The sequence below is a fragment of the Anguilla anguilla genome, chromosome 11 (genome assembly GCF_013347855.1).
Source record: "Anguilla anguilla isolate fAngAng1 chromosome 11, fAngAng1.pri, whole genome shotgun sequence".
Classification (NCBI taxonomy): domain Eukaryota; kingdom Metazoa; phylum Chordata; class Actinopteri; order Anguilliformes; family Anguillidae; genus Anguilla; species Anguilla anguilla.
In genome coordinates, this window is record NC_049211.1 from 11,555,884 (window position 1) to 11,573,055 (window position 17,172).

A 17,172-nucleotide genomic window follows, 5' to 3' on the forward strand; every position below is an offset into this window, starting at 1 on the left:
CAGACAGTTTCGCATACGATGGCATCGTGTTGATGTTGACTAACATGTCTTGGGCTGAACAAGAGGATTACAAAGAAGGACAGAATCATTGTTAACATTTATTTATAACAGTGCACGTTTAGCAGATTATTTATTAATTAAAATTATTTAACTATTTGTTTGTTAGAGCACAGTTATCATTTGTTAGGCTATATTATATACAATAGAATTCAAAATGAAGATCTCAAGATGGATATTCTTGTGGGTGAGTCGCGTTCATTTCTGGTTCTCCAAATAATAATAATAATAATAATAATAATTGTATAGCCTATGTCAAATGTCATTTTTTCCCCATTTAAACTGAAGTTTTTAGTCACTGGAGAATGCTTTTCATCTGTTACAATTATTAAACTGCATTCGTGTTTGTCTAATTGATATCTTTAATAATTGTGCTATAATCAGTTTACATGCAATAACAGATGCACAGATAATGTTTTATATGAGTTGGTCAGTTTAAAATGAATCCTTTTTAAAGTGAAATTTTAAAAACGTCCTCGAAAGTTTGGGATAAGCATTACGTCTGCAGGAAGTTGAGTGTGGTCGGGGAAGTCCCGAGAAAGAGCACAGTACGGTAACACAAGTAGCAGGTTAACAATTTACGCAGGTGCACTTGCCTGTATATCAGCAGGCTATATGTTTGCCGGGAAGCGGTTAATAGAAGCACGAGCGCATCGGTGTTTAATCCCGGATACGAAGGTACCTGTTATTGGGCCGCGTTACTTCGTGTTTAGAGCACTGTAAATGTTCAGTGTTAAATAAACACTTAAAGAGTAGGCTACATATGGCCCCTATTGGACCCATGAGATCTTTGGTAGAGTTGTATTAACGCTGGGCATTTTACTGTGACGTTGTATCTGATTTGATTTTAGTGTGGAGAACACAGACATCAGTGAAACCACACGCATCAAGTTTAAACAACTGTACATTGTTTAGTCTGTGAAACTGAACAGTCAAAATTACGATCATATTACAATATTACAGCTAAGGCAATATTTCAGTATCTAAAACGATATCATTAGTCTTTGTAACATTAGCTGGGCGGAACTTCACTTTAAACAGGAAGCTTCAGTTGCGGATGTGCCAGTTTTTATTAAGACAGGGGTAATTGTGTTATGTAAAAACTTCGAACGAGAATTATTAATTTATTTCCTTTTTCTAAATGGATTATAATAATTGACTAAAACACAAAGCTAACTAATTTATTTAATTTTAAACCTATTAAAAGTTTGTTGCATAGCTCGTAGGCTATTTGAACTGTTTTTTCTTTGTGTTGGATTTACAATTACTGAAGAAAACTCTGACTAATTTGTCTAGTCTGAAGGACAGCTTGCATGATTGCACACTTCAGAACAAATAGAATGATTATGTTAAGTTAAATGGGTTATAGGTATATAAGTGATATTGCACTAATTGTACATGTATTCATGGTAATTTTTATGCCCAAAAACCATGACAGCTGGCCAGTTAAAACACTTTAAAGCCATTTTCTCAGTTTTACCCTTTGCGTAGTTACTGCAGTTAGGCTTTGTATATATTATTTTATATTATATATATTGGTATATATATATATATATATATAGGGCATATATACATCTCATAAAAACACGTTTTCAACGTACAAAAATGGCAACTTACTCACACATACAAGACATACACCGTCTATAACTCATTCATTCAGACTGCCAAAATTCAGGCCTGCCATTAAAAGTATTGATATCAAAATGACGCCAAGTTACGGTACTACTGTAGTGAGCACTGGGGGGAGAGAGGCAGAATCCCCTGTGGCAACACGCCCACGTTCTCAGACTCACCTGACAGGTGACGTGTCAGCCGGGAGGTAGAGATAAGCCGGGGGTTTAGCAAACAATCAAAATTGCCTCACCGAAATTAAATAAGATGTATTCCAAAGCAATACTACCCAATATTTCCTCAATTCTTTCAAGTCACTTGGCCCTGTGTTTTGTAATCTTACCATTTTACAATGTCATGCAAACTTTCTGTCAGATCAAAGTGTCAAATATTTCGAATTGCCTCATGGAACACATTGAAATTCATATAGAAAACTGCTGGTGAGTAACTACAGGAAGCATATTTCTCCAGAAAACATATGTTTATACTTGCTTCTGAACTGAATTTGAGTAAATGTACAAGTTATTGTATATTTGCTATGTACAATAAATACTGCATGTAAAATACATATTGTACATACATATATAGAGAACTTCTTTATCCCCATGGGGACATTTCCCTCGCAGCATGTTACATTCACATTCACGAACAGACATTTATACCAAGAAACATACAATCATTCACGCAACAGAAAGGCTGGGCAGCGAAATGGTAAAATGGTAAATGGACTGCATTTATATAGCGCTTTTATTCAAAGCGCTTTACAATTGATGCCTCTCATTCGCCAGAGCAGTTAGGGGTTAGGGGTTAGGTGTCTTGCTCAAGGACACTTCGACATGCCCAGGGCGGGGTTTGAACCGGCAACCCTCCGACTGCCAGACAATCGGTCTTACCTCCTGAGCTATGTCGCCCCGAAATACATACATACCAATACAAATTGGACATATAGACGCCTATTCAATCAGTCTTGACTGTGAGAAAGCCATCCACACATATGTTTGGCCTGTCCATGTACTGCATGCTTATACACACAGGGCCAAGTGACTTGAAAGCATTGAGGAAATATTGGGTAGCATTGCTTTGGAATACATCTTATTTAATTTCGGTGAGGCAAGATAGCCTATATTGTTTGTAGTACCATAACTTGGCGTCATTTTGATATCAATACTTTTAATGGCAGGCCTGGATTTTGGCAGTCTGAATGAATGAGTTATAGACGGTGTATGTCTTGTATGTGTGAGTAACTTGGCATTTTTGTACGTTAAAAACGTGTTTTTTATGAGATTTCATTGTACTTGGTCTGCTGTTGCACTGAACCCTTAAATGCACTTCTAATTTTTTCGCTGTTTAGTAGCACTCACGCTGTGGGCCCCCTCACCTATTGTGTGTGTGAGAGAACGTTGGTGAGTCACCGCTGATAACTCCTGTACGTTGTGGTTCGATCTGTAATGGGTCATTTCTTTGGAAACCACCACTCGCTGTTGTGCTGCTCTGTACGTTTAGCGTTTCCCCTTTCCACTGTACAGCTTGAAACGAGCAAACAAGCCAAATTCTAGGAACTCGCTGACTTTTTTCACTATCATATTTATTTATTTTTCAATCAAGCTGATCCGTATTAGCTCATTCTGCTAGCCTTACAAGTGCTGCTTACCCGTTACTGTAGCTCTGGACGTAACCATATATATGTATATGCACTCTGCTTGCCAGTGGCCCCTCCAGGATGAGAGACTTGAAGGGCCATCTACATTAGTTCTTGCATCTTGCAGGGAGGTTGAGGCCTGTTGAGCATTCAAAAATGGGGAAATTGGCGGGGTGTAAAACTTTCCTTTAAACTGATCATTGGTCTCAACTTGTTTTCATTGATTTTCCTTGATTAACAAGCATGCCAACAATTTGACTAATCAGTTGACACACAGCTTCTTCACAATGTGTTAGGGAGATTAAATGATAGGCTGAATCCAATTTAGAAAAATCTATTTTAATCACTAAGTACGCTTACAGTAATGAAAAAAGATACACCAATCCGTTAACTACAGTGTTAGCTTTCAGCATAAACACCAATAACAAACCTGCACTTCAAGATTGTTTAAAATCTGCTTATTGCAGATCTTTGCCATGATTTCTTTCCAAGTGCTAGTGTGAAGATGAAGAGGTCTCCATGTGTCCACAAATAATGTTTATAAAATGTGTACAATTTTGCAATACGACAAAAAAAAATATTATTACTCGTTAAATGGCCTAATTGAGAAGAGATGCTGTATCTGATGATATTGAGTATTTTGTGAATTAATCACTTTATTGATAATGAAGGAAAATGACTGAAAACAGGTCGAGACAAATAATCTTTAAGGGGATGTTTTTCGCACCACCAATTTTCAGCTCACCAACCGCCCTTGGGAGCGCTGCATATAATTTCATATATAAATCTAAATTATAGGCACCCTACTCTGACCAACTTATTTGTGAGCAGTGTCCTGTAGAGCATGTCTGGCTGTATATATTTACATTACTCCATTGTAGTAATGTAAGATTCAAGTATGCTTCAAGTCCATGAAAACAATTTTCTGAATGGGTTATTCTTTTCTGAAATTTCCCTTAAATGAGACACTTGGAACTCTCAGGCTTTAACAGAATTGCAGAATCTGCAATGACAGTCTATAAATGAACCAAGTGTAGATTAAAGATTAAAGCTCTTCTCTCACTTTTCCCCCTCCTGACTGCAAGTTTCACACTGCGTCGTAGCACAAAGTACTGCCTGAAAGTGAGTATTTTGTCACTATTGAGATAGTGTGTCTGAAGAAAAACTTCTACTACTACAGGCTAGGTGCCAATAGTTGGAGTCTGGGTTATATGCCTGACATACTCTGACTCAGAGTCTGCAATGGTGGAACACAGCCGGCTGTCCATTACATTACATTACAGGCATTTAGCAGACACTCTTATTCAGAGCGACTTACACAACTTTTACATGGCATTTACATTGCATCTATTTATACAGCTGGATATATACATGTCTTGCTCAAGGGTACCACGGCAGTGTCCTGGAATCAAACCTATGACCTTTGGGTTACAAGCCCAGTTCCTTACCCATTACACTACACTGCCGCCCCAAGGGGTGGTCCATAGGATGGTTTGGCCAGGGTTCGTCCGGGCACTGCTGCATAAGTGTTTCCTTGGTAGCAACAACCAGTTGCCTGACTAGCCTGGGGTAGTGTGGTGTACTGTGCCCTTTGTTGCTTGTGGCTTTGGAAATAGTCTCTGAGCACATGGACGGAGTTTCCTGTGTTCAGTCACACTGCTCCCTGTGTTGCCATGGGTGACAGCATTGGTAGTATTATGAAGGGTTGGATGTTGGTAGTAGTTTCTCTTTTTGTCATAAAGCACATTGAGATCATGAGATGAAAGATCAAAATTCTGTGTAAATGCAATTCATAGTCATTCTCATCTTCATTATCAAAACTCAAACAAGAAAGAATTAACAGGGAACTATTAACAGGAAGTAAAGCAGCCATGCTGTCAATTGTTAACCCACAACAGACAACAAGACTGTTTTAACCTTTCACCTGGCTTTAATTTCCCCTCTTTTCAAAATGGGCATGTAGGTGTTCTCATGTGAAGACGTCTCATAAGCGTGGAGAGATAAGAAGGAATTGTGCCCGCTGTTTCAAGAATATTACAGATATCTGTAGAAGATGTGGCCTCAGATTACAGAGAGGTGAAAAGAGAATTGTAGATGTTTGACACAAACAGGACATAGCTCAAGTAGGAAATGTATACTGGCTGAAGAGAATTGTAGATGTTTGACACAAACAGGACATAGCTCAAGTAGGAAATGTATACTGGCTGAAGCTTTTTTTAAATTTTTTATTTTTTTTATTTACTGTAGGTTGGACTTGACACAATAAAGGTTGTCAGTAACTAAAGTGACATTAAAATCTTTGTTATCTACCTACTTTACAGCTTATGCCTCTGGTAGTGGTCTCTCATGGAAGTGTTCCCCCTGACACCACACACTCCTTGTTAGAGGTCCTGAGAAGATACCCCAGGTTGGCTTGGCGGGATAAGGAGAGAGGATCGAACCCGGAACAAGCTGCCTGCAAGGCAGAGGATCTGGAAGCAGACCCAAAGAAATGCTGTCTGATGTGTCCTCCAGGTGAGCAGGGGTGCCACTGCCACGTCTATGGTGCATTCAGTCAGCAGTTGCAAAACAATGTGGCTTAAGGGAGTTAGACATCATGACTCTAAGGTATCTGGGCTTTGCGTCCCTGTGCAAACCTCTTTGATTTGTCTTCCCACATTCTGGCTTTCATATACGCTTCACATCTGGAGTAGGGAGGTTGCGCAACGTAGTCTCCTGGGCTCATGCTATAGGTCACATGGCCACTGAGCACATGCCCGGACCCAGCTGAAGCGCTAGGGACTGGGGCGATGTTGCGTCCCATGGTCAAGAATTGAATTTTGAGTGGGGTCAGGACCCACAGTGATTGGGGGACCTGTGAGGTCATGTACAATTAGCCGTAGCATTGCCCAAAGAGGGAGGATTTTGCTCTGGGTTTACCCCCTACCTCATCGCATGCGAGAACCTCCTCGGGTCACGTGGCTGCGGGCATATGCCCAGCTCAACAGGTGTGCTGCAGCATGGGAAAGGTGGTGACTGGCAGCACGCTGGCAGCAATACAATCCCCGCACTCCAAAATGGGGGAACAGAAAAAATATGAACCAAAATTGGTATAAATGTCAACAAAATTCAGCACAAACACTAGACCTTGGGATGCAAACATTAACATGAAAACATAATTTTAAGAAAAGCCATTTAATAACAACAAGAACAACAACAATAATAATAATAGCATCGTCATCATCATTGTCAATTTTATTATTTGAAGTTTATATTTACACAATGCTTTTCAAACAGGTTTTTATTTGGATTCCCAGTTAGAACAACAAAAATAAATATTAATGATAATTAAAATACACAGCAGCACAGACGAGCAAGGGGGCCTGTTTTGATCGTTTGCGCATTTGTTTTCTCCAGCCTGCTATCAGAGTACTGACAGAGTAAAACCCTGCCTAATTTCACGTGTCTCCATACATTCAAATGTACTATTCAGTGTTTTACGTCATATTTCTCAGTGCAAGGAAATGTACTTTATTGCAGTCATTTACTATGTGCATTAACATAACTCCTTACGCTATATTGCATAAGGGTTGCTTCCTTTGCCTTCTCCTGCAGGGTATTCTGCGGAATCTAAGTGCAGTGTTGGATCCGGTGAAGGACGTCACTGTGCCCCCTGTGGCAATGGAACCTACACTGAGAAAGCAAACCTACAGAAGGAATGCAAACGGTGTAGGGTTTGTGATAAAGCAGGTAAGTTTGCTGGTGCATTACATCACATTACATTACAGGCATTTAGCAGACGCTCTTATCTAGAGCGACTTACACAACTTTTTTTACATAGCATTTTACATTGCATCCATTTATACAGATGGATATATACTGAAGCAATTCAGGTTAAGTGCCTTGCTCAAGGGCACAACGGCAGTGTCCTATCCAGGAATCGAACCAATGACCTTTCGGTTACATGCACAGTTCCTTACCCACTGTGCTAAACTGCCGCCCAGTGGTGCCAGTCTACCCATTACTGGGATGATGTCAGTGGCCTGGGGTGGGGGTGGAGGGGTCACTGGGAAAGGAGACCCGTAAAAATGAACAGATTGAATGGAAGGAAAGAGGGTAAGGTGTGAGAGGAAGATGCCATTCAATGTACAGTAAGGATTGTTTATGTGTGTGTGTGTGTGTGTGGCGGAAGGGGGGGGGGGGGGGTGGTGGTATTTGAGTAATGTTCCTGAAGCGGATGTAAAGTTTTGAGATTTGTACTCTGTTCTGCAGTTTCTGTGATACAGGTGCAGCCTTGTAGATCTAACCAGGACACTCAGTGCAGCTGTGACAAAGGATACTATGAGTTTGACCCGAGCAAGGATAACTTTGTATGTTACAAGTGCAGTGAATGCGTCAATCGCAGTGTGAGCGCTGCCTGTAAGTCTCCTCAATGCGACACTCCCCCAATCGACATTTGCCCTTAAATTTCACTAACAGTTAAATGCAAACTCGATTTGGTGAGATTAGTAATCACTAAAACTAACTCGCCAAACTGACTTTGACAAGAAAAATTGAAATGCTTACATTTCAAGGACAATTGTGTATTAAATGCAGTATGCGAGAGTTACACTGACAGATAAAATATGAAAAAATTCTCATTTCTACATTGTAAAGAGGGCATACCTGTGTGTAAAAGGTTTAACTACACTAGCCTCAGCTGATGTTGTAATCAGATTCTCCTCTCTGCAGAAATGAAATACTTTGCCACAGGGGTGGTAATCCTGGGGGGCCATAGTGTCTGCTGGTTTTCAAAGTGTTTCTGCACAAATGATTGGTTTAGGTTGCTGATTGGCAGAATATTGCACGCACTGTGCTATCAAGGCCTGAGCAGGCTGCTATTTGAAAGGGAACCACAGACACCTGCAGACACTGCGGCCCTCTGGGACTCAAGCACCACAGCCCTGCTCTGCCACATCCCTCCGTCCTCCGTCTCCTCCCTCCATCTTCTTTCCCTCCGTCTGCCTCAGTGACTTTTCCGTCCCGGAGCCTGAGGCTGGCAGAGCCGGTGCTTTAGTGGGTCTCATCCCTCTTTTCTCTACTTCTGGATTTTTCCCTGCAGGTTCCCAGAAGAGTGACACCAAGTGCGGGTCCTGTGATTTAGGCTTTTATCAAGATCAACAAAAGACGTGTCGGCCCTGTGCACAGTAAGAAAGTGCAGCTTGCAATTTCCTGCCAATTTTCCAAATTATCTGAATTCCCGGAAATGTGTCTGTTCCCCAAGAGCCACACCACTGGCCTCATCGTTCAATTTAATGTTTTAACATGTTTTCATCGAGTTTGAAAGAAAGCGAAAGTTTAAGATTTGAGTTTGACATTTTGACGTTATTATTACAAGATTGAGTGCTCAGAAGAATCTACAGCTCGACTGTTTTGTGATCGTTCGGAACTCTGAGATGTTTTAACTCTGAAATGTTCGTAACTTTTTAATGAAGTCAAAATAGATCAATAAACTCAATTTAAAACAGATAATTTTAAAATGACAGTACACATTTTTATCAATTCTTATTTTAATAGTTTCTTTACATTATTCAAGCCCCATTTTATTAAAAAAAAGTTCTATATGTAGTTCCTGTGTATGTAGACTGGTTAACCCATGCCACTTCAGTACAAATCACCCCATTTACCTAAGAGCTACTGTCTAAGGTTGCAGAGGACTCTTGTTTTGGGATTTTACTGGCTGCCCTCTAACTGGCTCCCCTCTATTGAATGTAATTGTTTTCGCCAGCTATTCTGGGACTGTCCGTAAGAAACGAGCTTGTCAGCATCACTCTACAACCCCTCAAACCCCTCCAAGCACTAAATCTCCTCCAGAAGGTACAGTACTACAAATAAGAACATTACTATGCATGCATGAAATCATCTGCTGTAATGTGTACTTAACACTGTCTGAGTATTTAATAATCATATGTACAAGGCTCAGTTTTTAGTTTTGGTCTGTTATGCACTTTTTAATTATTTTTTCTTAATTAAAAGAGAAGCCAGTTTTAAAAATGTGTATGGCTGTTATTCTATTCTATTCTATTCTCAAATTTTCTGGAAAAATTTACAGTGCAATGCATATGTTTTGGACAGTGGTACAATTTTTGCTATTTTGACTGTGTACTCTAACAATGAATATCAAGTTAAAGTTCTGACTGCCAACATTAATTTGAGGGTATTTACATCCATATTAGGTGATCATTGTAGGAATTACAGCCCTTTTTATACATAGTCCCCCCATTTTAAGGGAGCAAATTAATTGGACAAATTAACATAATCTGAAATAAAGTTATATTTAGTACTTGGTTGCAAATGCATTGCATTCAAAGACTGCCTGAAGTCTGTGTGCAATTGACATTACTAGACACTCTGGGTGTCTTCCCTGGTGATGCTCTACTAGTTACTTCAGCCATCTTCAGTTCCTGTTTGTTTCTTGGGCATTTTTTCCTTCAGTCTTGTTTTCAGCAAGTGGAACACTTGTTAATTTTGATTCAGGATGGGTGATTGACTTGGCTAGTCAAGAACATTGCAATGTCTGGCCATGAGAAACTCCTTGTTTGCTTTTGAGGACATTGCCTGACGAGGCATAGCACCGTCCAATGAGTTTTGAAGCATTTGATTGGATCTGAGCAGATGAGATGTTTCTGTACTTCAGAATTCACCCTGACACTGCTGCCAACAGTTGCATCATCAATGAAGGCAAGTGAGCCAGTACCTCACTATACAACCCCTCAAACATCTCCGGACACTAAATCTCCTACCCAAGGTACAGTACCACAGAAGAACATTATTATATAAATTATTAGAAGAAGATTATAAGAACATTACTATGCATTAATTCGTCTAATGCAATGTGTACTTAACAGTGTACGTATTTTTCATTTTATTATTTTTGTTTTTACAAATGTGTACAATTGTTATTTTATTCTATTCTATATTCTGAACAGTAATTTTCAATCATACAGTGCTCACAGTTCTTTTTTATCGCAAATGTTCTGGGAAATATTGACAGTACAGTACATAAGTATTTGACAGTGACACAATTTTTGAGGTTTTGGCTCAGTAGTCCAACACATTAGATTTGAGTCGGTCCACATTCTGCCATGAAAAACTCCTTGGTTGCTTCAGCAGTATGTTTGGGGTCGTTTTCCTGCTGCTAGCTGAAGCAGATGGACGGATGGCTGGAATGTACACTGCTCTACTCAGTAGTCACATCATCAATGAAGACAAGTGAGCCAGTTCCAATGGCAGCCATACATGTTCAAGCCAGAACACTATGTTCACCATGTTTCATAAATGCTAGGGGTGCTTTGGATCATGGGCAGTTCATTTTTTTCTCCACACTTCCCTCTTTCCATCACTTTGGTACAGGTTGATACTCATCTCATTTGTCCGTAAGACTTTGTTCCACAACTCTACAGTTTTTTAAAATGCACTTAGCAAACTAGTTCTGTTCTTGAGGTTCTCCAGTGGTTTGAATCTTGTGGTGAACCCCCTGAGGTTATGCTAGTATAGTCAACTCTCGCTTCGTCAATTGAAAAGTTTTTTTTTTCTTCACAGTCAAAAGTTTTCTTCCATCATCTACTACAGTGATCTTCTGTGGTCTATCAGGTTGTTTGCTATTGCTGAGCCCACCAGAGCATTCTTGCTTTCTAACGATTTATCAAGCAGGGGATTTTGACACACCCAATGTTTTGGTTATGTCTTTGATCAATTTAGTCAGATTTTGCAGTCTCATGATTGCCTGCTATATTGACACTGACACTTCTTTGATCCTCATGCTGAGAGACAATAGCAACAGACTCAAAAATCAACTCTAGGCCATTTTCTGGCTTTCTTGTGCATAGAATAATAATGCAAGAGCACCTGACTGGCCAAGAAGCAGCTGAGCGACCAACTGTCCAATTACTGTTGCTCTGGGGGTACTATGTAGAAAAAAGGCTGTAATGCCTATAGAGATCCCCCGATATGGATGCAAATACCCACAAATTAAAGCTGATTGTCTGCATTTATATTCATTGTTTTATTTTAAATCCATTGTGCTGGAGTATAAAGCCAACTCGTATCACACACAGACACACACTACTGTAAATATGTGTTCTTCTGCATGCATTTGTGTATGTATCACTGCTCCAGCATTGTCTTTGCATCTGATTATTGACATAATTCGATTTTCTGAAAAGTGACATTCCATAAACTATTTGTTTCAATTTTTCCACAGCAGATCTCAAAATGTATGCAAGAAGGTATTATTGGGGTTGCTCCTCTTAATAATTATGTTTCAACATGCAAAAATCATTCAGGTCCTCAGAATAACATACGTGTGCATGGTTTTAAACAAATATCCAGATTTCATGTCTATCAAAACCCCAAAGAAGGTTTCAGAGGTTTAAAAGTGCTAACATTGACATTTCAAATCTAGCTTTGATGTTACCAATCTACAGGCATCAAGAAAACTTCTGCCGTAGACCCCCTTCTACTGGGGTTCTCCATCTTCCTGGTTGGGATAGTGATTTTGGGAAGCTTCCTGTGTGGCTTTCTCCACGTATGCACATGCTGTGAGTGGGTGATCCTACGCTGGAACCAGACGCAAGCCCCCAAGCAGGCCTATCAAATTAATTCGGTCAGAGACGTACCACAAGGCAAGGGAAAAGCTACCTTGTCCGGTAAATGTTTCAGTTACTTTCACTCTGGATTACAATGCAAAATAAGCAGTTTTACTAACACTACCAATGTTAGTAAATATTAAAAAATAATTTTGAGATAATGGGAAACAAATACTCTTGCAAGAGACTTTACAATAGTTAACTTGGTACAACAGAACTGAGAAAGGAATATATTACAAGTGACTTGTAGGTTCCTGTAGCTGAAAAGCCATCATCATTACTGAATGCTACTATAATATCCTAACTATAGGCCTATCTGTGAAGAGTTATCGACATAACTAACATTTGTGTTTGATTTAAACAGATCAATATTGTGAGAACCACAAAGACCCCTGTACAGCGGTATGTATTCTCTGTAATAATTTTCATGATAAATGCTATATGTTTCCATACATTAACTATCTGTTTATGATATTTTTATGCCATTCTTCTGTACATCTAACATATTTTTCTGAAGGATTTTTGTGTTTGGACTTATATTGAGTCATATTGAATCACAGGTGTCAAAGACTTCTCTGCAGATCGCAAAGATGTACCAATGCCAAGATACCACCACTGAAATGCTCGTGAACACAGGTGTACTCAGCTCAGCCATGCCCCTGCTAAAGGACACAGACCCTAAAAGTAACATTTCCCATTTTTACATTCCTCTTCTCTGTGCTTGCTGGATGCTGACCCCATTTTATGAACAAACCTTTGGCTTTGAAATTGTTTGATTATTGGACATTAGGCATGTTAAATATTTTTTTTAAACTAAAATTTTGAATGTACACTGATTTAAACAATGGACATTTCTGTACACCAAGAATAATGACCAGAAATCTGAAGGCATATGCTTGAATCAGCATAAACTAATAGTAACAGATGGTGTACAGTAGATAATAATGGAACTTATTTTTCTAGTTTGAGACCGCTTACTGCCCTTATTTCGAAATATATATTGATTCAGATATTTAGATTAATATTAATTTCTCTTGAGAATGTACATGTACAGCTAAATTCTAACTGAGATAATACATAGTTTATATATGAATGAAGATAGTGCTCACATTGTGTGAGGGTCATGTTCAGATCAGCATTCAGAATAAGTAGGATTATCAGCTGTCCTGTCGATGTTTAATTACTAATCCATTCACTTGGGCATTGGTTAGATGCTTTGCCAGCTTTAAGTCTGTTTGTGCTCTCAGATGCTACACACTAAGTGGTTAGGTGTTATGCACAAACAATCTTTTTACATTAAAGACAGCCATGAGCAGTGATAGAGAAATAGAGACCATATATTGCTAATTTTTCACTGTATGCTTGAGTGAACCTTAGCATTCCTTACATAAGAGGACAGAGCTCAAACATAATCTTTTTTGTATTATTGTCAATTTCCTTTTTTTAAACAGTGCAGCCAGACCGAAAGTTTATCGTTTCCAGTTTATAGCGTAACATACTCAGATAATTGTGCATTTGAAGAACAAGGTGAACATTCTCAAAATGCATCAAGCTTTTATTTATCTCAGACTTTGCACATTACCTACGTGATATCACTGGGGAGAACAAGTGACTAAGAGGCTGAGAGGTTTTTGTGTTGGTGTTCTCTGTGGGGTGTTTGCTGTAAGTCACGAAAACTCCGAGGCATCAGCAGAACTGCATATCTCGTTTATTCTTTGCCCTAATCTGGTTGCCTGTCAGTCACACGCATGGGTGTGTGGTGGGTGGAACATGAAAGCCAGAGCTTCAGAGGATGTGTTAAATCTGATATCGAAGATCAGGCCTCTTTACCTCTCACACAAAGTTTGCTGTGCAGCTACCAGAGTTTTCTGCTCAGGCTTCGTGTAATTTTTTAAAGTGTCAGCATGAACAGAAATCAGGGCCACCCCTGACCTTTTGAGGGCCCTAAGCAAACTTTTGTTTTGGCCCCTCCCCCTTTCCATTCCGTAACTGTCATTCCAAGGGCCCTACACATTGCAAAGCTGGCATGGTAGTAGTCACATGGGAGTTACCTCATACATTTCAAGAAATAATTAAATAAAGGAATAAATGCCGTAAATAAATACTTCCAGCACTGATTTGGACAGGCCTTGATTGCTCTGTATCATGCAGTTTCTGTTTTTGAAATTAAGCAGATGGTAAAGGACATTGAAGTGAACATTGATGCCCCAGTATTAGACAGGTATTAAGCTGGAGGGCCACCGCTTTTTCCAAAACATCCAAAAACGTGTATTCATTGGTGATACAATAATCGGTATAATAATCATTCCATGTAGCAGTGGGAATGGCGTATGATCTGGGTGGTTTCTTAATTCTTATAATAACACTGCACTGTAGTTTATGCTCATTACTGGCATTATAAATTTGCTATATAGGCAAAAAAGTGAAGTGAAGTTTACGGCATTGACAAATCACCAAACACATCACATTATTTTTTTCACATTGGACTTAACAGTCAAACCAAAATACATTCCAATTAGCTTGTTAATAAAATCCAATACCCAAACAAATTAAGACCTTGCCTGGAGTGACACACGGAATTTACACTTCAATTACAATGTATTTATGCATGAAGTACAGCGTGTGGTTTTCAAAATCTGTGGTAAAGGGCAGACTCTGCCCTCTTCGTCAGAAGTAATTTCCCTCATTGCTCACGTCATAAGTAAAAATTTGGTTTTGCCGCACACTTCGGAAAGGGCAGCAACTTCTTCTTTTTTTCGCCTTGGCCACAGTCACATTTTGCCCGCCCTCGCATGCTCATTTTGGTAAACCCCTCTCCTACTGATCGCCCCCTGCTGCTCACTTGGAAGAACACAGTCACAGAGAGACGGTTCTGGCACCGCACTGCATGGCTGGCTCATCACAGCACTGTTGTTGAATTTAATGTCGCATTGTCAAATGAAATTTCATAATTTAGCTCTGGTGTGTTTGTGCTGTTTTTAGTTACGCCCCCAAAAATTCCAAAAACAATTTGCTGAATGAAATCCATCCTTTCCAGCAGATTTGTCTTGTTTTCGCATTTGCACGGTACACAACAATACTTAAACCAAATGTATTCATATGAAGCCCAAATGACCGCATGTAAGATTTTTCATCAGGGTCACTGTGTCTGTTACGTAATCATGAGGATGAGAAGGAGAGCAGGGCGTTCAGATCAAGGCTTGTGAGGGTCGTAGGATACCATTTGGCAGAGTGTCTCCTTGATTTATTGTATTGTTCTGAATGCTGTTGGGTTAAGTGAACAGTTTTTTTTTGTTGTTGTTCTCCCCCGCGTAGTGCTCAGAGAGGACCTGCACGCGGCCGATAGCTGGCCGCCAGCGGTGCTCTACGCCATCATCCGGGAGGTGCCAGCGCGGCGATGGAAAGAGTTCCTGCGGCTGCTGTCGGTGCCGGACGGGCATATAGAGCGGGTGGAGATGGAGGTGGGGCCCTGCTACCTGGAGCAGCAGTACCAGATGCTGCGGCTGTGGAGCCAGAGGGGGGGCGTGACGCTGGAGGCCGTCTACTCCGCCCTGCACAGCATGAACCTGTCCGGCTGCGCGCAGGAGCTGCAGGAGAAGCTGCAGCAGCTGCAGCAGCAGGCGGCCTGAATCCCAACCGCCGGCCACCTGTAAATAGCGCAGACGGGAGGGGGGGAGGAGCGTGGCTTTGGTGGGGAGCAGGGGCGGAGGGGCGGAGGGGTGGAGGGGTGGAAGGGTGGAGGGGTGGGGGGGGAGGTATTGGTCCAATGACCAAATGCAGGACAGCCTTCCAGATTTCAAAATGAAGCAAATAAATTGCTGAATGGCTCCTCATTAAATCTGTCAGGTACACCACGTCTAATTCGTGCCTCTTAACTTTCATCAAATCCAAGACTGTTGACCCTTTCCCACACTCCTGGTCCGGAGCTCCCAGAACAAGCCCCATTCTCAAGGCAGGAGGGAGGGCCTGTTCAATGACCGCAAAAAGCCTTCTGAGGCACGGACTGCGACAGTGGCGTCCCCCGCCGGACCGTGTACTCCCCGTCGCAGTGACTTCTGTCCACTGGGTGCCTACGTTCTGCCCCTGCCGGCTGCACAAGAACACAGAAACGTCAGCGGACGGTCGCTCCCAAATCGACCACAGACGGCTGCAGCAGCGGGACTTAAACGGCCAACTTGGGCGAGTAAAAACACTCGTGGATTACAAAGCGTGGTGCTGCCATTCCCAGAGACGTCCGCGGGTGTTCTGGAACGTTTACAACGCTTTTGGGCGAAAGGTGTAGGAAAAGGTAAGGCAGGGAAAGCCTTTCAGGTAGCGCCAAATAAACGGGGTGCGCAAGACAAATGGGCTGTCCAGGGCTTTCAGGTTGAGCTTTCACACTATGGCAGTCACTGTAAACTTGTGTGAAACCGCTGGCCAGGATGCAGATGCTCCGCCTAGCACCTCCCATCGATGTCTGCACGGCTATGGGCAGATACGCCTGCTCTCTCCTGTAAGCGTAGCACATTTCCGATCAGCAAGCAGAGATAAGAAAGACCAAAGGAAATGGTGACGGCCAAGACTGACAGGATGTTTGAAAGACTGCCAGCACCCGACACTTCCTGAAAGTGCTCTCTCTGTTCTTCCTGAGTCAGAGAATTCAGTACGTTAGACATACATGGCAATGACAAAAAACTTAACGGCTTTCTGTTTAAAAAAAAAAAAAAAAAAAAAAATTTCTGAATGTGAATGTTTACAACTGTACAAACATACACATTTTGTATGTAGTAAACTATGTAATTACTGCATACAAAGTGAAATAAGTCCTGTGAAGCACAGGAATATGTAGACAGTATTTTCAAGCCATGTGGTTTTTGAAACATTTGTTTTCATATATAATTTCCTGTAATAATCAAGGAAATACAGATAATAAGCACATTTGGAGTGCACATACAGAATGTTCTCTTGGACTAGGAGTTCTCAGATTCAGTTCTGATTCACATCTCATAATTAGGGCCACCAGGTTGTTTCCACCTTGTGACCAACAGGGATTTAAAGTAAACTTGTATTTCAGTGGTTATCCTCTAGCGATCCCCATAGGCATTTCAACGGTACAGACACGAGACTAATTGTACAATTGAGTTTCTAATTTAGACATTTATCTGAACAATTTCATCTGATATGTGGAGAGTCAGGAAGGAAAGTGAAGATGGATGGAAGTTTAAATGCTACGAAAGGCATGTCTTTGAGCCAGTGGTCCTCACTCCTGGTCATGGAGAG

The 17,172-nt window shown here is 40.8% G+C and overlaps 1 protein-coding gene across 3 annotated transcripts; it reads left to right on the forward strand.

Moving 5' to 3' along the window:
* The first annotated feature begins 6 nt into the window (after nucleotides 1-6).
* On the forward strand, nucleotides 7-15,602 carry si:ch211-112c15.8 (tumor necrosis factor receptor superfamily member 1A). Of its 3 annotated transcripts, none has more exons than XM_035381552.1 (11): nucleotides 7-244; nucleotides 5,629-5,821; nucleotides 6,902-7,036; nucleotides 7,559-7,705; nucleotides 8,388-8,472; nucleotides 9,054-9,142; nucleotides 9,963-10,073; nucleotides 11,752-11,973; nucleotides 12,278-12,315; nucleotides 12,474-12,597; nucleotides 15,229-15,602. In XM_035381552.1, the coding sequence occupies exons 1-11, from the start codon at nucleotides 215-217 to the stop codon at nucleotides 15,540-15,542; spliced, it is 1,488 nt and encodes a 495-aa protein (XP_035237443.1). In that variant the 5' UTR covers nucleotides 7-214; the 3' UTR covers nucleotides 15,543-15,602. The 3 variants fall into 3 exon arrangements, with proteins under 3 accessions (XP_035237443.1, XP_035237442.1, XP_035237444.1); XM_035381551.1 differs by lacking the exon at nucleotides 7-244 and adding an exon at nucleotides 517-735; XM_035381553.1 differs by lacking the exons at nucleotides 7-244; nucleotides 9,963-10,073 and adding an exon at nucleotides 521-735.
* The last annotated feature ends 1,570 nt before the right edge of the window (nucleotides 15,603-17,172 follow it).